The sequence below is a fragment of the Psammomys obesus genome, unplaced genomic scaffold, assembly GCF_907164565.1.
Source record: "Psammomys obesus unplaced genomic scaffold, mPsaObe1.curated_primary_1811, whole genome shotgun sequence".
Taxonomy (NCBI): domain Eukaryota; kingdom Metazoa; phylum Chordata; class Mammalia; order Rodentia; family Muridae; genus Psammomys; species Psammomys obesus.
In genome coordinates, this window is record NW_026596085.1 from 6248 (window position 1) to 28822 (window position 22575).

Below are 22575 nucleotides of genomic sequence, written 5' to 3' on the forward strand. Positions count from 1 at the left end.
TCATTCAAGTTGGCAAACAAAATTGATCGCTATAATGTGGGTGGTGGAATAGGAGGTTTAAGCAAAGGGGTGGCAGATAGTATGAGCTCCGCTTCTCATCACCAAGGGAAGGGGTTAGAATGATCACTACGGTGATGATTTGAAGTTGGACATAGGATCATTGCTATGAAAACAGCACTGTGGGTGCAGTTCATGAGACAGAGATCACAGTTCATATGATAGTTCGGTGCTTAGCATATGGGAGGCCCTGGTTTCAATCTCCATCACGCAATAACAGATGAATACCACATATACTTGTGAATCCATATATATGTCGTGTATTTTCCCTTCTGTTGCCTGACAGGGTCTGGGAGCGTCAAACACTGTAGCATCTAGATCTTTGCTCATAGTGCCATGGCCTAACATGGCCACTACACTGAGTTTCAGGCGCAATGAGAATGGGCTGCAAGAAGCCCAGACTTGATCAGATAGTATTCTGGGCATTTCCCTGAGGACGTTTTAGCAAGAGGCTTAAGTCTGGAGATTAGGCTGAGAGTGGTTGCTTCCACGCTGTGAGTGGCCTTCATTCCACCAGCAGAAGCCTCGGGCAGAAAGAGGGCCAACCGCCTTTCAGTGAGAGAGCGTTCCTACCCGCGGCCCTCCCCGCTCCACCGAAGCATTCGGTGGCGTCAGACTCGGCTGAAGTTCAGTTCTGTAGATTTGAGAAATTTTCCCGCAGGTCAGCTCCTTACAGAAACGTCCTTGTGCGTGCATGTCCCGCTGGTTCTGCAGCAGAGACGTCCTTATGCGTGCATGTCCCGCTGGTTCTGCAGTCCTGAAGAATGCTGACTGACGCAACCAGGAGGCAAGGCCTCTCAGAGAAATGACTGATTTTAAGAGCTTCTAGAGCATCTCGCCATGACGGGAAGTCAGGAAGTGCTCAGAAATTCATTTCTTTAGTCATTTTCTATAAACATTTACTATGATCGCATCAGCCAACCCCTAAAACACAGCCACAGTGAACAGAACAATTTAAGCCACTTGTCAAATTAGATTAATTAGATTGGAATTAATTAGATTGGATTATGACCCAAGTACAAAGGGAATGCTTACATAGTTACAAGCAAACGACTAAAGAAATAAATCAATGGCACAAGACAGGCAACTTTTACATCGAGGGATCTCAAACCATTTGTGTAAGTGCTCCTCCATCGGGAGGCAAAGCGAGGCAACCCCCCAGGTGTGAGCTGTGATGAACAGCTTCTTGCCAAAGGTGGGGTGTGGGAAGGAGGTGAAGGGCCACTTCACAGCAGAGAAGCTGGGACTCCGGGTTCCCTCCACAGCGATTTGACCTATTGATACCATCACGTGATCAGAAAGAGCCTGACCTATGGGTGTCCTCCAAGAACCCCAGAGCCCCTGCTGAAATTATGGGGAGGATGCCAAAAAACAATTAAACGATTCTACAGACTTCCAAGGCCATCAAAGCATGGCAACCTGGCAAACTGTCTCAGTCACAAGGAGACTAAGACACTGATTTTGTAAGCAGCCTTACAAAACTGCCTTACAAGAAAGTGAGGTGTGCGGGAGGAAAGAGAGGAGGCAGGGAGAGAGGGAGGGAGTGTGCTGGGAGGGAGGGAGGAAGGGAGGGAGAGAGAGGCATAAGGAAGGAGGGAGGGAGGGAGGTAAGTAAAAAGGGAGAGGGACAGAGACAGAGTTCAAAGGTGCTCACTAAAACACCAGTTCCCTCAAGCTGGTGAAAGCCCACCTCACCTGTCATATTTTAAACTTGTGTTCTCTCTGAGTTAGGTTTTTAAGACAAGGTCTTAACTATGTAGCCCTGATTGTCTTGGAACTTATTACGTAGACCAGGCTGTCCCCAGTTTCCAGAGCCTCTGCCTCCTGAGTGCTGACTGGTATTAAAGGTGTGAGCTACCATGCCAGGGTTCTTTCTTAATTTTTGATGCAAATATTAGAAAGGCAGAAGAGGCCAGTTCAGAGGCGGAGCGGGTGCAGCAGGGACAGAGAGGGGAATGCTTGCTGAGAGCAGGCTGCTCCTCACCCCGGGAGCAACCCTGGGGATTCCTCGGGATATAACCCAGCCTTGTACCTGGCTCTAAGAACTGGCCAGAGGCTGCAGTGATGATGTAGCACCTAAGAGCATTCACTGCTCCTTCAGGGACCCAAGTTTGAATCCTAACACACCAGGCAGCTGTAACTCCAGCTCCAGGAAATCTGACACCTCTGACTGCCAAGGGCGTGCACACACACACACACACACACACACACACACACAGAGAGAGAGAGAGAGAGAGAGAGAGAGAGACGCACGGTTTTTCAGGCAGAGCTGGCATCAGTGCAAAGAGGGGAGAGAAAGGACAGCAGTGTCTCTCTGCAGACCTGGCTCCTGCAGGGGCAGGTGTTTGTTCCCAGACCCTTCCCTTGCTGGCCTTCACCACCCTCAGCTTTTCATCTCCACATCTGCAGCCCTCTTCGGCAGCAGCGTTCAGCTCATGCTTAGCCCACATCTGCCCCTTTCTTTCTGTAAACATGGAGTTGGAAATGACATCACACAGAAGAGAACCAGGCTGGGCTGAGCCCTGGGATGGGACCAGGCTGAGCAGCGGGCAGGCGCTGCTGAGGAAGCCTGGGCCCTTCCGCTGAGCCGCAAAAGGCTTCTGTCTCGGTTGGGAGATGGAGACGCTCTGAGAAGCTTGGGCCTCTCTCAGCAAATCTTTCTTGCATGTTCACTCCAGAGCTGGACCCTGCTCTAAGACGCACAGAAGCCAGCAGTGGGAGGGAAGGTGGGACAGATAAGAACCTAGGCACACTTGCGGAAGCCTCTCTCTCTCTTTTCTCTCTCCCTCTCTCTTCTCTCTCTCCCTTTTTCTCTTTTTTCTCCTCTCTCTCCCTCTCTTCTCTCTCTCCCTCTCTTCCCTCTCTTTCTCTCTTTTCTCTCTCTCCCTCTCTCCTCTCTCTCCTCTCTCTCTTTTCCCCTTTCCCCCTCTGTCTCCTCTCTTCACTCTCTCCTGTTTGTGTATGTATGTTTGTGTCCCCAGCATATTTTTTATTAAAAACAGATTTTTTTTCTCACATAATTATTATAGTTTCCCCTCTCTCTACTCCCCCCAGCCTCTCCCCAACTCCCCCTCCCTTTAGATCTACTCCCTTCCTGTCTCTCATTAGAAAACAAGCAGGCTTCTATGGAATAATAAAAAAATATAACAAGATAAAACTAAATTTATCACATCAGAGTTACAGAAGACAAACAGATGGAGGGAAAAGAGCTGAAGAGAAGGCTCAAGAATCAGAAGGCCACGCCTTGCACACTCAGGAACCCTGTAAACACACTAAACTGGAAGCCATAAAGATGCAGTCAGGCCCTGGTACAGGTTTCAGGCTTCGCTCGATGCTGACTTCCCGGATGCAGTGCCGACACTCACTTTCTAGGAGATGCCTGTCTGCTGCCTCCTGATTAAGAATGTTAGAATTCACTCAGCAAAATCAGTAAAATAGCCCAATAAAACCCTAAAGCAGTGTTGCTTACATATTTTATTTGAAGCGCTGTTAGCAGAGATGAAATTAAAAGATGTTCCATGCTGTCATGTTTACCAAAGTTTATTCTAAAGTCCCTCAGGTCCAACATTTCACATGAGTTTCGTGAATGAGAAAGGGAATGTGCAGCAAGAGAAATGTCTGCCTAGCTAAGGGAGGCTCATTTAAAGCGACGGCAGGACCCTCCTTGTGCTCCCAATCGGGCTGGTGTCCCAGGGCCCCGAAGCAGAAAGGCCACTATACAGAAGGCTTGGAGCCCAGGGAGACTCTGACGACCAGGGATCTCTGCTCTGCTCATCATAGCAGTCTGGGGTTGAGGTCCAGGCATGCAGGAAGCAGAGCTTGGGACTGCCATGGTGGACAAACCCAAATCTGACAGGGAAATTCCCACGGTGCCACACAGACTCTGTTCTCCCAAGAGACCCAGAAGAGCAGGTTACCAACAGGCGTCTGTTGTGAATGTAAACATGTTTTTGTTTTTGTCCCAGGTGTGGGATGCAGGGCTGATTCAGATGGTCCACAGCAGCAGACTATTTACCTCGTGCAGGCTCTGAGAGGAGCTCTTTGCCAGCTGCAGATAGTTTAAGTCTGAGGACTCTGGAGAGAGAATAAATGCCAGGGCCCAGAGAGAGTGAGCAGAGAAAGAACAAGGCTGCTCTTGCTTCCCCCTGCTCCTGGTTGCTGTTATGAGACAAGAAGTTGGTGATCTCTTAAAATGAGGATTGGACTGGCTCCAAAGAACCCAACAACCCTGACCAGCAGGAAGTAGCTAAGAAAGAACTTCGTCCCCTCTTCCACTAACCCTTTCTCTCTCAGACCTGGTGCTGGGGTATTGGAAGGGGATGGCGTGGAGTAGGGAGAAAAAGATAAAAGAAATGTAAATAAAAGTGCTTAAAAAGTACAGCAGGCCTTTCTCAACATACTCGAGTGAGGGGCATGTTAGTACCCAGCTGTAAAGAGGCCAATTAGATGCCAGGCGGGTAAGGCTTAAGGCAGATCTCAGTGCCCCTGTCACCTATGAGAAGGGGTGGTCAGCAAAGGAGAGGATTCCAATTAATCTAAATTCCAGATCAGCAACTAAAGCATTCGCTGTGCCTCAAGTATTGTATACAACATCATTATATGAAAACATCTGTCCTTCGGAAGGGCCCAGTCTGTGTGTGCTGGGCTGCAGACAGCGGAGGCATGGTCGGGCTGCTCTGGGCTCCTACTGAAAGTGTAGTCAGGAAGTCAGGACCAAACCTCAGACCCTTTCCTGCCGCACTAGTCAAGGTTTCCTAGAGGAACAGAATCAGTGAGAAATTACAAGCGGGAGGGTTAGGTCAGTTTGCACCTTAGAATCGGGTGGCTTAACAGTGGCTCTCTATCCACCACAGGGGCAGAGAACCCGGTTGCTTCCCAATGCAAGATGCTAACCCTTCGCAGTTCCGATCTGGCAGGAATGCGTGGAGGCTCCCTCAATGAGCCGCTGGTATTGGGGCCAGGGTGAAAGGCTGAAGACACTGCAAACTAATCAGAAAGTAAAGGGACTGGCAAGCATTGTCTTCCTACACACACACACACACACCTTTCCATCCTTGCAAGAGAGAGAGAGCAGCACCAGCTCTCGGCCCATTTTGGTAGAAACTGAGCCTCAGGTTGTGTTTAATTACATTGTGTTTACTCTGCTTGGGGGTTGTGTAAAGGTCCTCTCAGGGAGAAACAGGACAAATGCGACTAGGTCAACATGAATGGCGATTACTCCTCAGGGTGGGGCTGGGGAGGGGGCTGCTTGCTCAGTGTACTCTCCTGCTGCGTAAGGAAAAGCTACTCCCAGGCTCCGTGGAGTTCCGCTTCTGCGATGACATCACTCCTGTTTCCCTTTGACCTCATTGTCGTCACGGCCAGAGCTTGCGCACATGGTGGTACCTCGGGTCCTCCTTACTTGTGCTTTCCAGGTGTTTCTGTTGCCATCACTGTTGTGTGTCCCCAGCTATATTATCACCCTGTCTGGGCTGTGAAACACAGCTCGTTTCACATTGTTCTTCAAGGTAGTCCGTGAAAAAAAAATACTGATTTCTACGCCTTGATCTTGTACTCAGTGCCATCTTAAAGAAGGGCAAGGGAAAACCAAGCCTCACAAAAGAACCTTGAAGGTCAGTAGGCAAGGCAGGACTCCAGGGCTGAGTACTTGGAACCTGTGATGGACTTCTCTCCACGGGGGAGGCTTGGTTTCACCATGTTCTGCGCTCTCTCTGTCACCTCCCCCTCAGACCATGGGGAGGACCTGGCCTGTCCCCTCTGGCCTTCCGTGCCTCCATTGCCCTCTGGTGGAGAGATAGCCCTGGGATAGTAGGAGGGGGATTAGGGAGCAGGCTCCACCTGAGAAGGCCATGCTGGGTGTGATGTCAGCTCTACACACCTACACACCAAGGGCAAAGGCTAAGCGATGCTTACTCTATGGCTTTGTAATTCCAGTCTGCAGTGGGAGGAAGACGAATTACCACGCTCTTCCCTCAGCTCCGGACTCTAGCCAAGCTTGATTCTTCTGTCATCTTCATGTCATGTTCCCCTGCTCTGACCCTTCCTTATTCTTTGGAGATGAGGAGTAAAATGTGTCTGCCGTCGGCTCTCATTGCCATGTTACTCTGCCTCCCAATGTATCGTTAAAAGCTTATTATTTGATTTTATCTGAGGTACTTAGCAGTCCGACAGTTGCTCACATGCAGTCTGTGGCACAGCTGGTCCTGGACGTCTCGGAACTTTTGAACTACGGTTGGCACGCTTCTGAATGCATGCTGAGTGTAACTGGCTTTTATGCCTCTTTGGAAAACCCTTCCCCGTCAGATCCGGAATTGTGGACATGAGCATCCACCGCCATACCACACAGACCAAGAGGCAAGGGGGTAAAAATCGTGCAGCTGTGTGAACAGTTGCCAGCTCAGCTTCAGACAGGCGAAGCGGGTGCTTGCATCCTCAAGAGGACACTAGGAAAACACCATGGTGCTCTCATAGCGTCACCAGGACAGACAACATGGCTGTTTATCTGATAGAAACGAGAAGCGCAACAAACAAAAACAAAAACAAAACCTCAGTGCGTCCACTACAGAATCACATTCCCTCTGTCCTTCCCCAGATCCCCACACCGTCTCTGGAGAGAGTCTTTCCCCATTTAGGGCTGTAACATAGAAACCTGTGATCCCTGAAGGAATACTTCCTTTAGGTAGTTCCTGGTTATTGCCATAGCAACAACAAAGCAACACATTGGGCTGTGTCACAACTACCTCCCCCTTCCTGATGCCTGCTATTTCCCAATCCATTCATCACTTTTTATGAGTCTCTGAGCTCACTCGTGGTTGCCCAACTCTTGCTTAATAAGGTGAATGAGAGGCACTCTTGACTGCTTCCTTGAAGAGGGCTTTGTCTCTCGGCCTGGTGAGAGCGTGTCCAGCCTTGCCCACAGCCCACCTGCCACTTCACCCTTCTTCATGAAGGAAGAGCAGAGCAGTGGCCCAGTGGCCCAGAGGTAGCCTGGTCTGCTCAGGGGACGCGTCCCCTCCCCTCTGGGTCCAGTGTGGTCCATTCCACACGGTGGGGCCGCATGTCAGTCAGCTGCACACCCATTGCACATCAAGAGAGCTGGCTAAAGGGCCTCAACCACGCTCCTCTTCAAACGCTAGTTCTGCTACAGTGGTGAGTCACAAGCCTGGTCTATGCGTCTGTCTCTAGGCTTTGGAGTTCATACCCTCTAAAGCCTGGTTCAGAGCATGGTTCCCCTTCCCTGGGCACTTTCATCAATCATTCCCAGCTGAACGGCTCTCAGTGTCCAACACCATCATCATCACCGCCTTCATGATCGGTAGTCCTGATTTGGTGCTAGCAGCTCACCTGGGTTCCAGCAGGGTTCTGAGTGTTTCGTGAGCCCGGCCTTCCCGGGGAACACGGAAAACACAGTCCCACATCTAGAGGCACATGGATAAGCAATGGTCCACAAAGATTATGACGCAGAAAGGGGGGGTGGGTAAGCATTCCGTAAAGGAGCACAGGTCCTTCCTTGGGGTCTCGGGGGGTCAACTCTGTGCTTCTGCCTTTGTTTAATCCAAACTAACTGAACCTCCCCAAGCTTTTCTCCTACGTTCAGACAGCAATCTGTATCTTTCCTTATATGTGCCCAAAATGTGACATACGGAGCCACGAGGTAGAGTCAGACTCATCTGACGTCTTCAAGGACCATTTAGAAACTGGCCCAAATGGTCACTGTCTAAATGTGGTATTTTCTCACTGTGTCTACACCATTGCGTGTGACTTTCTGTATGGCACTTTCGTCTTCCTCATAGCCACAGAGGCTGGGAACCACAGAAAGAAGTCACTTTCCATCCTGCTACATCGGGAACTCACACGGAAGGAAAGCTCTGTGATGGAGACAGGACACAGCAGTCCTGGGTCCGCTTTTATTTTCAGCCTTCTACAGGGCACTGGGACTCTTCACTCATGAAGCATGAGGCTTCCAAGAGACGGCCCCCCTCCAGGGATCTCAGAGGTCCCTTATGCGCCCTTACACTTGCCCCTAACGCGACATCCTACCACTCTGGTTCCCCAGGATGACTGTGCCTCCTCGCATCCCAGAACCCAGTACTCCACCGGCCTCCATTATTTCTTAAAAGAATAAATAGGCAGCTAGCTGGAAGGATCGGGTCTGAAGTGTCTCTCTAGAGTTAATGGGATCAGAGGAGCGGAAAGCTAGGGTGGTCAGATTCCCGGATCTCACAGTTCATGAATGCTAAGGCGGAGCCTGCCAGCCAAGGGGGTGAGGTGAGTGCCAGCTTTTAGATCCCCCGAGCTGTGACACACACACAGGCTCAGCCACCTCCACACCAGCCGCAAGCCAATGAAGCGGTGTCAACAGCGTCCCTCGGTACCAGTATCACCCAGCCCACCCAGACTGCACCTACGGGCTCAACACACCAGGTTTCTAGGTAGTGCACTCCTTGCTCGTTCAGGGCTTCCGGGTTCCCACCTCCAAGGACCAGCCCGAGCGGTAGCTTGATTGTGTTTCACTTTCCTCCATCACCGTTTCCTTCCCACAGCCTCTTGACGGGAGCCAGAGAAACGTAGTGGATGAGACAGCCCCATCCTAGGGACAAAATAAAAAAAGGCCACAGAAGCAGTTGGAGGTGGATGGCTAAGCTACGTTTCTGATCCCAATTTATCTAAATCCTGTGAGATGATGGCTCCTCATCTACACCTGCCCCCGGAAGGCTCTAACCGTGTCACAGACCACAGAGAGTTTGTACCTCTGTGATCTATGGGGCAAGGGGGGGCTTAGGCATATGAGGGACAACAGAAAGAATAATAGTAAGTGGCCGAGCTGCCGAGTGGCTGGTGGTGTTGGGATTCCCCACGAGTCTTTGCACAGCTTCTCCAGGCTCTAAAAGACCGACTCTGGGCCTTTGCTGCTGCGCCCACTCACCAGCACGTTCCTGTAGTTAGAATTTTGGTTTCTTTAAAAACACAAATATTATGGGGAAATGTTTTCATTTTTATCCCCGGCATGGGGGCATAAGGCTGCTTCACAGCAGGTGACTATGATTTGCCTCAGGCTCTAGCAGGGGCGTAATTTTGCCAGCTGTAAATAGTTTCTGCACGTGTGTGAGTTTGGACTTCTAGGGACTTTTCAGGGGGTATGTAAATGCTTGGGGCTCTGAGGGGTGGGGTGGGTTGTGGGCTGTCGTTTGATTATTGCATAGTCACATGCAAAGAAGAAACAAGAAGAAATTAGATGTCCTGACGGTGAAGACGAAACTTGCCCCAAGGACTCGGACCCTAACCAGCAGGAAGTAGTCTGAGGATAATGTCTCCCCTTTCCTCTCTATCCTTTCTTCTCTCATATCTAGTGTTCGGGGCTTGAGAGGGTTCCTCCTGCTCTCCGACCATCTTACTGAGGCTTTTCTTGTGGTCTGGGTGCTGGGCCTAAGGACACCTGTATGTTCTGGTATTCAGACCTGAGATTTTCCTCACACCTGCCTCTTTGGCTTAGGTTGATTGCTGTCATCCTCAGGGGAACTTGAGGCCCTCTGCAGAGTGGAGGCATCAGGGAGGAGGATAGGAAGGCAAGGAGACAGGCCTCCTAAGGGTTGAGGAGTTGAGAGTATACTGAAGAGCGTTGGCTTTCAACCAGGCCAGGGCAGAGGAGGAACCTTTCTCCTGAGAGCAGGCCATTCCTGGGGCATCAGAGGACCCAAGCCACAGCCACCTAGCCCATCGTTTGAGGTTCCTCATTCAACGACGCTTATCATGTGCCAACTGCTCACTATTGTAGTCTGAGAGGCAGAGCTTGGGGTAAAGCAGACAGAGCCCTTTCCACTGGAGCTATTGCTGCAAGAGGAGGAGCAGAGGCCATTTGGAGAGGGTGTCAGACTGAGCCTCCCAGGAGGCATATTCTGCAGGGCTGAGTCTGGAGGAGATAGTTCTGTTTTGGAGGGATGAGGACTCCCAGACTTGAAACATTTTTCTCGGTTGCCTGTGGGTGAGGATGGCCATACTTCCCCGGTGTTTGGTGTGTTTACTGGGCGACACCAGTCTGCCTCTAAAGGCTCAGCTTTCCCCGTTGTACCTGTGCCCAGCAATGACAATTGCTCTCTCATAACTATGTCAGTGGATCTCGGTGTTCTGATGAAGCTCAGACCTGAGACACGTGCCTGTGTGTAGCTACACTCGTTGTCTGCCCCTTCCCCTGGATCTTCCATGTGGCTTGGGTGATAATGGGCAGGGCAGAGACCCCCCCAGACAGTGTTAGCAGCAGTTGAACTGCCAGGTGAACTCTTGCTGCCATTCTAAGGATCTGAAGAGACACACTGGGGGGAAGAAGCACCCCAAACCCCGGAGATGCGACAAGATCCAGACCACCAAAACAGCCCAACACGGAAGTGCAGGTGTTCATGGCACAGGTGTAGAAGCTTCACACACGGACGTGCAGGTGTTCCGTGGCACAGGCAGAAAGGAGTTAGCACTGGGCCCTAACTTTCCTGAGGTTTCCTGGAGGTTAACTTTTAACTAATTGCAAAGGAAGTTAGAAAGTCATGTGGGGTGGGGAGGGCTGGGAAATAGTTGTCACTCAAGTCTGAAGACCTGAGTTTAGTCCCCAGAACCCACATAAGACCAATGTGGAGGCTCCTGGTTGTGATTCCAGCACAGGGGAAGCAGCAACAAGTGCACTCTGGAGCTTGATGGCCAGGTGGCCTAGCCTGATCGTGAGGACCAGATCCCAGTGAGAAACCTTGTCTGAGAAAATATGGTGGCTGGCTCCTGAGAAACAACACCCAAGGGCTGACCTCTGACCTCCACATGCACACGTACTTGGGAGAATACACGTTACCCACACAAGTCACACACACAAATAAATAAATAACAGACTGATCCATTATTTAAACACCAAGACAACTTTCTTGTGGTAGAAAGCAAAGAGGAAAAGCATTAAAAGTAGGTAGGAGCTTCAAGGGGAAAAAAAAATAAAGCAAACTACTGTTACCCTTTTCTTCTATTATAATGACCAACTTTTGGCATTTTGTTGTTACTGAGATCTATATCTAGAATAAAATGTGGTCTCTCTTCAATAAGAAGTAGGTTGGAGAGGAGTATGGCACAGGGGAAGATATGATCAAGATACATTGTATGCATTAACGAAATGTTCAAGAAATAAATAAAAACACTGTTTTACAAAAAGAGTCAACATGTTTTGAGATTGCATATGGGGCAAGCTTAGGATGCACTAGATCGCCAACACAATGAAAATAAAATTATACAAATAAAGGGGATAATGGGGCCACCCACCTGAGGGGCTCACCATCAAGTCAAGTAAAGGTCGGTGAAAAGGAAGAGGAAGAGGACTGAGGGGGCGACCCCCGTTTAGTTCCCAATGTACGTGAGCGAGACCGCCTAGCCTGAACAGCCGCCACCTTGATGGGAATGTTAGACAGGGAGGAAAAAGGGTGAATTACCCCAGATAGAGGTGGTCGTGGGTAGGAAACAATACAGCCATGCTAGAGAAAATGGGATGTCAGGAGAACCTGTGAGAAAGGAAGGAAGGGCCAAGGTGATGTCAACCTTGAGTTGACATAGGCCAAGACATCCGCTTGCATTCCCTCTGTGGGCAGGTCCCACGCTGGGTGCCCGAGCCCTGGCTGCTTGCCTGGCTGTAGCCTGTGCTCTGCAGAAGGACCTGCAGTTTCCTCAGAGTGCTCAGGAAGCAAACCAGCGTCCCTTCCTCTGAGAGACAGGCTATCACACACAGAGAAGCAAAGAACACAAAGATGTTTATTCTTTCCACGGGCAAAAGCAAGCATGTGCCAGCCGAGCCGAGACCTAGGTACATGGGCAAAAGCGTGAACATCTATGCTCTGCCTGGCCTGTGTCAACAAAAGCTGTGATTCACGGGCTCCTGTAGAAACAAGGAGTCTCCAACCCCAACAAGAGGAGAGGCCAGCCCTTGGTCAGGGCTCCAGGTAAGAGATGGCTCCCAGGACAGAGACCAGTTCTGAGTGCCAAGCTGCCATTCCAGGCAGGTGAGAGCATGAGCCAGGCACCATGGGCCTCCCAAAGGACACCTGCACAGAAAGACCACAGCTCCTGGTTCTCTGCTTCCCACATACCAGGCTGTACAAGCCTGCCTCTAAATGAGCTGTTAGGAGTCTTGTTTCCTTAGCCAGATATGAAGTCTGAACACCTTGCTGTCATTTCCTCTCCAACCCTTCGAAACCACAGCATGAAGCAGGCGGACAGCAAGACCAAGGAGGACTGACCATCTGCCATACACCTCACAGCAGAGACAGGGAGAGGGATACGGGGAGAAAGAGGGTGAGGCACACTGCAAACGCCCTGTGCATCCCTGCCTAATGCGGTATGTAGGGTAGGAAGGTGAGTGAGGGGCTGACTACACAGCCCTGTGCGTCAAAGTGCCTGACAGGTAAGCCTGATGACCTGAATTACATCCCTGGATCCCACAGTCGAAGGAAAGAACCAGCGCTTGAAAACTGTCATCGGACCTCCACACACACAATTATAACAACAACAACAACAATTTTAATTTGTCAAGTGAAGTATGTGAGCATGGGGGCTTCTCCGGTAAGTGTTGTTTGGAGTTGTCCTGATGAGAGAGGGAAGACTGGGGGACACAGGTCTTCAGAAGGGAATAGCCTGGGAGACTTCCAGAAGAAGGCAGCTTGATGTGTACCATGTCGTTCAGAGTTCCCCAGCATGCTTCAGGTTCGTCTTCCCAGCAGAACCCTGATCGTACTTTTAAAGATCAGGAGTGTGTATGGTGCTTCTTTGGAATCCTTGCAGGGCTCGCTCTAGGATGGACGTGGTCATCAGTGCTGAATTATCTGCAGGAGAATGACACAGTGGACACTGACGTGATTGAGGCACTGTGACAGAATTTTTCATACGTGAATACGCGTCATAATTCATAGACACGCACCGAAGCTCAGAAAAGCTGTATGATGAGGCCAAGGCCCCACTGCTGGCCACCAAGATGCCAGAATGCAGACCCAAGTCTTTCTATTCCCACTAGTCTACAGAAGACGGAATGCCAACCTGAAAGACAAACACCGGCACAGACATGACATACATGGCTGTGCACACTAACACGCGTGCTCCAGGAAACAACATGGGACACACAGCACACGTGGATGGAAGCCTGAGGAGAATGAACGCAGACCTGGAGGACCAGCCTGATGGGGTTCAGTAGCTGCTGAGAAAACGCTTAGACATAAGAAGCACAGAAAGGGACAGGAAGCGGTGTGTTGCACTCGCTTGTGTTGACACAAGATGTTTGGACTGGAGGCTGCTGGTCCCGGGCCTAAGAAAGCGGTTCAAGATATGAGGCAGTGTTTTTGAGTCCATTAAAAGATGCATGACTAGGACATGACTGAAAGCAATTAAGTCGCTTCTCACTGGTCTGCTGATCAAGTCACAACTAGAAAGAAGTTTCCCCACGGGGGAGGGGAAGGCGGCAAACCAACCAGTGGCTTTTTTTTTAAACGCTGCCGTTTTCTGCGGGGGATGGGGGGCACTCAGGGTGAGCTCAGGGCTGGCAGATACCTAGGGGATGCCATCAGCAGGGCCCCCTTCATTAATAAAGCCCCGCCCTTTGTGGGGCCCATATAAGCCCACGGGCCTGCTCCTCCCTAACTGCCTGGCTTCTCCATCCTCTTTGCGCATCTACCTCTACCTCGGGAGCTCCTGTGCCTGCCTTCTTCTCCCGTCATGTCTCGGCAATCCACCTTCACCTTCCACTCCGGCAGCCGCAGGGGCTTCAGCGCGGCCTCGGCCACCACCCCAACCGCTGGCCGCCCCCGCTTTAGCTCTGTCTCTGTGGCCCGCTCCTCAGGAAACAGTGGGGGACTGAGCAGGATCAGCGGTGCCGGTGGGGGCTTTGGGAGCCGCAGCCTCTACAACCTGGGGGGCACCAGGCGGCTCTCTGCTGGTGGATGCGCTGGCAGTGCCTTCCGGGGTTGCTTTGGTGCCAGGGCTAATGGCTTTGGGGGCAGCAGTGGCTTTGGTTATGGGGGAGGCATTGGAGGGAGCTTCAGTGGCCCTGGCTTCCCCGTCTACCCCCCTGGAGGCATTCAAGAGGTCACCGTCAACCAGAGCCTCTTGGCTCCCCTAAACCTACAAATCGACCCCAGCATCCAGCGGGTACGGAAAGAGGAGAGGGAACAGATCAAGACCCTCAACAACAAGTTCGCCTCCTTCATCGACAAGGTGAGGCCTGCGCCCACCCCTCCGAGTTCCTAGGTGGGGAGGGCTCCGCTTCGGAGACAGCAGCAATGCGGGGCCCCCGGGAGAACATCCATCAACCGGTACCAGCCATGGACACACACATTTTCAAGTCCGGCCATCTGGCCCACGGGACCTTATACAGATGCCCCCGTTGTCCTCTCTGGGAGTCCCCTTCAGAAAGAGGGCTTGAAACTGTGCCAGCTACCCCGACCCGGAGAAGCAGCACTGAGACGCTCAACCCAGACTCCAAGCCTCCCACTGTCTTCCCTCTGTTGCCCCCCATGTCCAGTCCATGACTAGTCCTTTGGGTGCCTCCATGGGTGTTCTCACTTTGGAGGTGGAGTGGTCATTGCATAGCTGCTGGCTAAGGGCGGAACAAGCCTCCTGCTTTCCTCCCTTGTGAGCAGGAGCGCCTGCTTCTGCCCCCCTGGTTTCTCCTATGATGCTCACCCTCTCTGCTCCCCGGCAGGTGCGCTTCCTGGAGCAGCAGAACAAGGTCCTGGAGACCAAGTGGGAGCTGCTGCAGGAGCAGGGCTCTAGGACCGTCAGACAGAACCTGGAGCCCTTCTTCGACGCATACATCAGTGACCTCCGCCGGCAGCTGGACGGCGTCACTGCTGAGCGAGGCAGGCTGGACGCTGAACTGAGGAACATGCAGGAGGTTGTAGAAGACTTCAAAGTCAGGTGAGCGGGAGGCAGGCTTCTGGCTACCACGACCATCCGCAGGGTCCACAGTGAATGTCGCATCAGCCGGGAGTGCTGCATGAGCGGCCTTGAGTGCAGCAGCAAGGAAGGGCGCGCAGGGTGACAGTGACCTCCATCTCAGCAGCGGGTTAACAAGGAGCCTGCTCTTCTCTGTCTACTCGCCTGAAGTGGGCACCAGCTCACCTGTCAAAAGGAACAGCGTTGCTCCTGGTAAACGGTATTGCTTAGCCGCCAGCGTGCTGTTTATCTCTGCTGGACATGAGCCCGGGGCCCGAGGCAGCTTGAATTTCCCAGATGGCAAGAGCTCGGGGTGAGGGAGGGCTTGTGGTCTTCCCTGTAGAGGTGAACACTGACTGTCCACTTCTGGTCTTCCCTGCAGAGGCAAACACTGACTGTCCACTGCTTGGGCTACAGTGCAGTGGTCCGAACAAGCCCTTAAGCTGAGCTAGCTTGAGCTCAACTTAATCACAAAATCACAATGCTCAATGGTCACCCTGAGGCCCAGTGAAAATATTTCAAAATGTACCAGAAAGACTGTCCTGGACAGGCATAGTTTTCTTTGCAAGTTCAGAAGGCCCCGCTGAGGCAGCGCACACTTTTTTGGTGATGAGAACAATTGCCCACGCCCGTGATTCTATCCCCATAAGGCTGTGCTCACCTTCTAATCTTGTAATTGGTTTTTTAAACTGGCAGAAGAAATTATCTACATTTTATGGAGGAAGAGAGAGAGGTTAAGTGAATCACCTAAAGTCATGTGCAGGTCACCGCAGAGCTGGGAAGAACGGGCTGTCTTTAGCTCCAGCAGCAGGAGAGTCAGGTGGAACCTTGCCCAATCTCACACCCCCTTGCCTTCATCCTTGCAGGTACGAAGATGAAATTAACAGGCGTGCAGCTGCGGAGAATGAGTTTGTGGGCCTGAAGAAGGTGAGTAGGGGTGACTCTCACGTGAGAGTGAGCTCCAAGCCTGCAATCCCGCACCCAGGAGGCAGAAGCGGGAGAGGGGTGTCTGAAGCCAGCCTAGGCTGCCCAGTGATACCACACCTCAGAGAAAGGAGGGCTGGGCACACAGATCAGGGGCAGAGCTTATCCTGCACACAACAAGCCCTGAGTTCAAGAGCCAGCCTCGAGAGGTGGGGAGAAGGCGCTTCAGAAAGGAGGAGGAAGGAGGCGGAGGGGAGAAGAGAGGTTGAGATTTAACGTTAAATCTTGGAATGTGAGGTAACCTGGTCCTGGGAGCACTGGAGAAATATCACATGGATGATGGGATCATCCGATGAGCTCAAACCTCCCAGCACGCAACCCCTGTACCGACAGCCCTACTCCTGCTCAGGTTTCAGTTAGCCCAAGAAGCTTAAACCCCATGTCAGTGATCACCCATCCCAACACCCCCACAACCAGAAATCCAGGCCAGCTACTCTCAGCGTCTTTTGACTTGCTCTTTGGACCCGGGTCATTGCAGGACGTGGACGGCGCCTACATGAACAAGGTGGAGCTGGAGGCCAAGGTGGACGCCCTGACTGACCAGATCAACTTCTGCCGGATGATCTATGAGGCGGTAAGAGTCTGCAAGTGTTTCTGTTGTTCCTGGCACCAGAGTCTAGAACGAAAAGGATTCTTCAGGGTGTCAATCACTTAGTGAGTGGAGCTGGTATCTCTCCCCCAGGAACCCTAAGTGGGACCCTGGGGGAAAGACGGTACCTGAGAGGCCTGCTGGGAACTTTGACACAAGAAACAGTTTCAGCTCTGAGGCCTCTCCACACAAATGGCCCAAGAGGGAAAATGCTTGTTCCCATATTCTAGGAATGAAGACTGCCTGCTCTCTCCCTCTGCTATAGCTCAACACACTGGCCAGATGGCTTCTTGGCCTCTGAAGAGGCCTCGCTCAGGGATCTGTGGAAGGCAGATACCTGGGTCTGTGGAGAGACAGAGGAAGGCAGTGATGGCATCACGCTGGGGGTGGGATGGCACGGTCATCCAATCCTGAAGAGCAGCTCTATGAGGCATGGGAACCCACACGTTTCAATGGCGTCCACCAGTGGAAAGCCTCAATGGAACACAGAGAGAGCAGCTCCAGCAACACACTGATGAGTCAGCCAGAAACTTCCAGGGACAGGGTTGTGACCCCTGACACGATGACACAGCTGGGGGAGGGGAGGGGCACCTGAAGGATTTCTGCCAGGGACACCAGAGCAGGGAGTCTTAGCCTAAGTAGTTACTCACCGCAGACGCACAGGCTCCCTTCCTTTCGTTTCTGGGTGACGCTAAGTTAACACCCTACAGGAGCTGTCCCAGCTGCAGACCCAGGTGAGCGACACCTCTGTGGTCCTCTCCATGGACAACAACCGCAGCCTGGACCTGGACAGCATCATTGCCGAGGTCAAGGCGCAGTACGAGGATATCGCCAACCGCAGCCGGGCAGAGGCTGAATCCTGGTACCAGACCAAGGTGAGTGCTACACCAGGATGCATGTGCTAGGCCACACCTTGTCACTTCTCTCACTCTGCAGCTCTGATACCAGGAAGAGCTAGATTAAAATATGCATGGAGGTCTAAGCATACACTGTGTTTCCCAGAGAGTGTTGGGTGCTCAAAAGGACAGGCATGGTCCCCACGCTACCCACAATAGAGTGGACTGGTCGAGACTCCAAAATGACCAAGTAGTGCATCGTAGTTCTAAAGGGCTTACGAATTCTTCATGTAAGCTCTGGGCTTCTCCACTCTGCCAAACACGGAGCTTTAGAGTTGTAAAAACAGAAACTGTAAGCAGAGAATACAGGTCTGAAAGTCCAGAACGTGGGTGGGCTCCACAGAAGGGAATGAGACAGCATCCCCAGAGAGCCCCCAGCAGTCTTTGGCAGCGCAGCCGGTGACCAGAGAAGGAGAAACTGGAAGGACGAGATGGGGTTTAAAGCTGAGGGGCAGACAGACGGGAAGAACACACCCCCATGCAGCAGGAGGAGGCTGGAATGACCGTGAAGAAGCGTGAAAGCCTGGACGCCCTAGAACAGTTTAGGAGACCCAGAGTCATCCCTTTGCCAAACCCAGGCCTGTCCCGGGCCATCTGCTCACCGCCCTCTGAGCCTCATCCTCTGTCCTGCCCTGAGCGCTGCATCCCTTCTGGTAAGGAGTGTGGCAGAGAAGAAACAGTTGTCAAGGGTCCCCAGTGCAGCTGCTCGACAGCGAGCAAGAGTGAGGGCACACTCGGCCCCAGCAGGAAGTGAAACTGGCAACAGACATCTCCCAGCCTTGTTGGGATGGTGTTCCCTCCAGACCTGAGAATCCCGAAGCAGAGGTAGCAGAGCTGTCCAGCACTTTCCAGATGGAATGGAGAGTGGGCTGGAGGAGGCAGGGTGCAGCGGTTCCCTCCAAAACAAGCGATGCCCTGGCTAGGGTTAGCTTGAGCCCCACAGAGACAGGGAGGGGCTCTGCCGCGCCAGTACCTAGCCTTCCTCAGCCTCTGCAGCATCCGAAAGGCTTCCTGCCTTTCCTTCCTGGTTCCCAACCCCGATGTCTGCAAGGCTACCTGAGCTCATGGGCACAGTGATACAAGCCAGACCCCAGCCCGCAGTGATGGCCTATCATCAATCCCCACACCTCAGGGGTATCTCACGGGCCTTTCCCGGCCTGGAAAGCTCTCTCTCTCTGAGCTGACCGTAGGCCCCTCTCACCCATCTTGCGGATGGCAGCTCAGTTTCCCCATCAGAGGCTCTCTCTCCTTCCACCTCCCTCCCCTCCACACACACTTTCAAACCCAGGCTGGACTCCTTTGCGGCCCTCTGGTCACCATGGGCCACTTCTCTGTCTGGATACACGCTGAGGGATAAAGAGTGTAAGCTTCCGGGAACCGGGACCAGCAAGTGCTCATGCTGTTGATGAAGCCTGCCGCCTCCCCTGCAGGCAGATGGGCTCAGGAGAAAACATCTTGGAAAACAGAGAGGGAAGGGGCGAGTGCGTGGCCTTCCTGGCACACAGGCGTTTGACTAGCCATGTCTGCTCTGGCTCCAACAGTATGAGGAGCTGCAGGTGACGGCAGGCCGGCACGGGGACGACCTCCGCAACACCAAGCAGGAGATCTCGGAGATGAACCGGGTGATCCAGCGGCTGAGGTCTGAGATCGATGCCGTCAAGAAGCAGGTACGGTTCGGTCAGGCAAGAAGGCTCCTTTCTACCCCCCCCCACCTCCAAGGACTCATGCTCAGGGATGGCACCCCTCTAGGGTCTGTGCCCAGACTCATGGCACCCCCTCTTCTCTCAGTGCGCCAGCCTGCAAACCGCTATCTCTGACGCTGAGCAGCGCGGGGAGATGGCCCTCAAGGATGCTCGGGCCAAGCTGGTGGACCTTGAAGATGCCCTGCAGAAGGCCAAGCAGGACCTGGCCCGGCTGCTGCGCGAGTACCAGGAGCTCATGAACGTCAAGCTGGCCCTGGACGTGGAGATCGCCACCTACAGGAAGCTGCTGGAGGGCGAGGAGTGCAGGTGGGGGGCATCACCAGTGGGTTCTCAGGACAAACAAAACTTACCCAGCAGCCTGCACTGTGGCGCTGAGCAGTCGCAAGTCTCTTTCCAGACTGTTAAGTCATTCCAGCTGCACCCCACAGAAAGGGCTAAGCTGTCGCGTTCTGTTAGAGGAGAGGGCTGGTTACCCGGCAGACCTGATGTGTGGGGTAAAAGGCTCTGGACTGAAGAGAAACTGTCCTAGACTTTTAGGCTTATAGCTCCCCACTCATTAGGAGAAGATGGTCTCCCTCTAGCCTTTACTTTCTCAGGGGCAGAATAAAGGGGACTAGATTCCGTGATACCCCAACCCCCAAAGCTCATAGGATTTTGGTATTCCTCCAGTTGCCAGCTGTGCCCTAAGGGCAGATTACTTATCCTTCCCGTATCCCAGTGTTCCTATCTGCAGAATGAGGGTAGTGGTTTCTGACATTACGTGTTGTTGAAAAGGTTAGAAAAGGACAACATCTTGAAAATCTTAGGTCACGAAGCTCATGGCGTGCAACAAGTATTTGGGGTTTTGTTTTGTTGTTGTTGTTTGTTTTGTTCCTGGAGCTGGAGCTCAGTGGTTAAGAACAGGGGCTGTTCCTACAGAGGCCCCGAGTTTGGCTTTTGGCACCCACACTGGGTGGCTAATAATCGCTGTAATTCAAGCTCCAGAAGATCCAGCAGCCTTTTCTGGCCCCTCCGGCACTGACACTCAGATGCACATGCTGACACACAGGCATGCTCATATAATTTGAAGATTTGTTCATTTCTTTTATGTGCCTACGTGTTTTGCCTGTGCCCATGGCAGTCAGCAGAGAGCACTGGATCCTCTGAAGCTGGAGTTATACAAATGGCTGTGAGCCACCGTGAGGGCCGGGGGAACCTAAGTACAAGGGCTCTTACCATAGGCTAGCTCTTTACACCCCTAAAACAAGAAATAAGAACCTTGCTCTCATCCAAGTTAGTGGCCAAAGGAATGGTCTTTGAGGGCAGATGAATCCTGTTTCAAGCCTTGTGACCATGAGCAGATTAATTAGCCTTGTCTGATCTTCAGTCTCCCACTATAAAACTGTGATAATGATGCCTAATAAGGTCATTGGGAGAACTAATAGCTTCTCAACAAATGTTAATGTCAGCTCTGAGTGAGCACTTAGGAATGAATGCCAGCTGCTACGACAACAATAGGCTGATGGTAACTACTGTTATTGTCATGATTTGGACACCTCTGCACAGCTTTAGTAGCCATGATGCATGACAAGACTCCCTCCTTAGAGAGAAATCTGGTTCTAGGGAACGCCCCACCTCTCCAGTGTCACTGGTTTTCATTTCTTCTGATGGAGCTTGGTTTAAACCCAAACTGTGCTTCTAAGGTTACAGGTATCAGGATCCACAATCCCCCTTACTATTTGTAGTACTTCAAGTATTTGTAGAGTTTTAAACGTGCATGACTTCCACAATAAAAATCACAGAGGGGTTTTTAATGCACTTAAACCAAGCACAAAATTTGTCATTGCAAATGTCTGCCAGGTGACAACCTGGGCAGTAACAGTCCCTCCTCTCTTCCCAACCAGGCTGAGCGGAGAGGGAGTTTCCCCAGTGAACATCTGTGAGTACGGCCCCTGTGGGGTGGGGCTCATGGGGTGGGGAGAACGGGTGGACGCAAGACCACCTCAGGAACCCCACAAGCGAGGTTTGTTCTGAGAAGGTCTGAGTTAGTGGAGGGCAGAGTCAGGGGCATGAGAGGGGCTTGCTTCGTTTACTTGCTTACTGTGGTGTTGGGAGGTAAGCCAAGGGCCTTGCCCGAGTTCCGACCACTCTCACGAATGCCTGCCCTGCTGACCTCCTCCTCCTCCCAACAAGCTCTGTCCTGTGCATGTCCCACTGAGTTTAATCCAAGCCTCCTGAGTGAGCAGAGGTGCAGAACTAGAGGGACTTTCGACCTTTGAGACAGGTTTCATGGGACCCAGGCTGGCCTCAAGTCCCTGACTTCCTGCCTCTAGTTCCCAGACTAATGAGAGAGTCTTTAGGCTCCAGCTCTTCCCTTTGGGATAAGAGGACCAAGCACAGCACAGATGGGGTGCTTCCTGAAATTGTCTTTCAGAGAGCTCTAAAAAAAAAAAAAAAATCACAATCACTCCACCCACCTCCACAATTCCTAGGGGTTGGGGTTGCAAGTCTAGCTTCAAGAGCTTGGAGAGATGAGCAGTTGACACAGACAGGACACACAAAAGCTCCTGGCTTTGCCTAGGCCCTTTGGAGAGAACCCTTACACTAACTAGACACAAACATGGCCAGTGAGGTGGCTACGACTGCTCCAAGCAGCCTGGTGAGAGCTGGTTACCTTGGAGCGTTGCTGCAGGAAGGTGTTAGGCTTCTGGGAGAGCCACCATCTGGGTTTAGAGTGCCACGCCAAGGCTCAAGAGGAACACCTTGTGTGTTCCTGTGAGCGTTCCAAAGGAAGGAGACCTCAGAGTCAAACCCAAAGAGGGAGACGGGATCAGACAGAGTGGCGGGAGGCAGAAAGCCTTTTCTGCCTGAAGGAGAACACCACAGCCCCGCAGAGGTGGGGTCTAAGGCGGAATTCCACAGAGCAAGCAAGTGGGAGAGGGCAGGGCCAGCATTTATCTTCGAAACCACCTGTCTCCACTGCAGAAGCTCCAGGGCAGGGGCCCCAATGACAGGCACTGTCCCTCCTGCCTGCAGTTCTGATTCTGTCTCCTGTCCCCACAGCTGTGGTCACTTCTACCGTTTCCAGTGGCTATGGCGGTGGCAGCAGCATTGGAGGTGGAAGCCTGGGTCTTGGTGGGAACAGTGGCTACTCCTTCACCACCAGTGGTGGGCACAGCCTGGGCACTGGCCTGGGAGGCTCCGGCTTCACCACCACTAGCAGCCGGGGCCCAGCGGGCAGCGGCTCCAGCATCAAGTTTGTTTCCACCACGTCATCCAGCAGGAGGAACTACAGGCATTGAGCTGGCCAGCCGGCAGGCTCCCTGGCCGCTGCCTGAAGCCTCCTTGCACTTGTAACTGGTGCCTGGGCCTCTGTGTAGGAGCCTCCTCTGCTGCCAGGGATCCTGGCGTCCTGGCTAAACCCATCCCC

The 22575-nt window shown here is 52.3% G+C and overlaps 1 protein-coding gene across 2 annotated transcripts; it reads left to right on the forward strand.

Annotated features, from left to right (window-relative positions):
* The first annotated feature begins 13776 nt into the window (after positions 1 to 13776).
* On the forward strand, positions 13777 to 22447 carry LOC129691056 (keratin, type II cytoskeletal 75). Of its 2 annotated transcripts, XM_055627001.1 has the most exons (10): positions 13777 to 14274; positions 14762 to 14976; positions 15861 to 15921; positions 16457 to 16552; positions 17278 to 17442; positions 19005 to 19130; positions 19252 to 19472; positions 21050 to 21104; positions 21801 to 21816; positions 22206 to 22447. In XM_055627001.1, exons 1-10 carry the CDS (start codon positions 13777 to 13779, stop codon positions 22445 to 22447), a joined length of 1695 nt encoding a protein of 564 aa, XP_055482976.1. The 2 variants fall into 2 exon arrangements, with proteins under 2 accessions (XP_055482976.1, XP_055482978.1); XM_055627003.1 differs by lacking the exon at positions 21801 to 21816 and having other exon boundaries at positions 21050 to 21084; positions 22209 to 22447.
* The last annotated feature ends 128 nt before the right edge of the window (positions 22448 to 22575 follow it).

Excerpts from the sequence above, each read along its gene's own strand:
- LOC129691056 (XM_055627001.1), top strand. The coding sequence starts at position 13,777 with ATGTCTCGGCAATCCACCTTCACCTTCCACTCCGGCAGCCGCAGGGGC. Across the intron at positions 16,553-17,277 it reads GCCGGATGATCTATGAGGCG|GAGCTGTCCCAGCTGCAGAC; the intron begins GTAAGAGTCTGC and ends AACACCCTACAG. Across the intron at positions 19,473-21,049 it reads CTGGAGGGCGAGGAGTGCAG|GCTGAGCGGAGAGGGAGTTT; the intron begins GTGGGGGGCATC and ends CTTCCCAACCAG.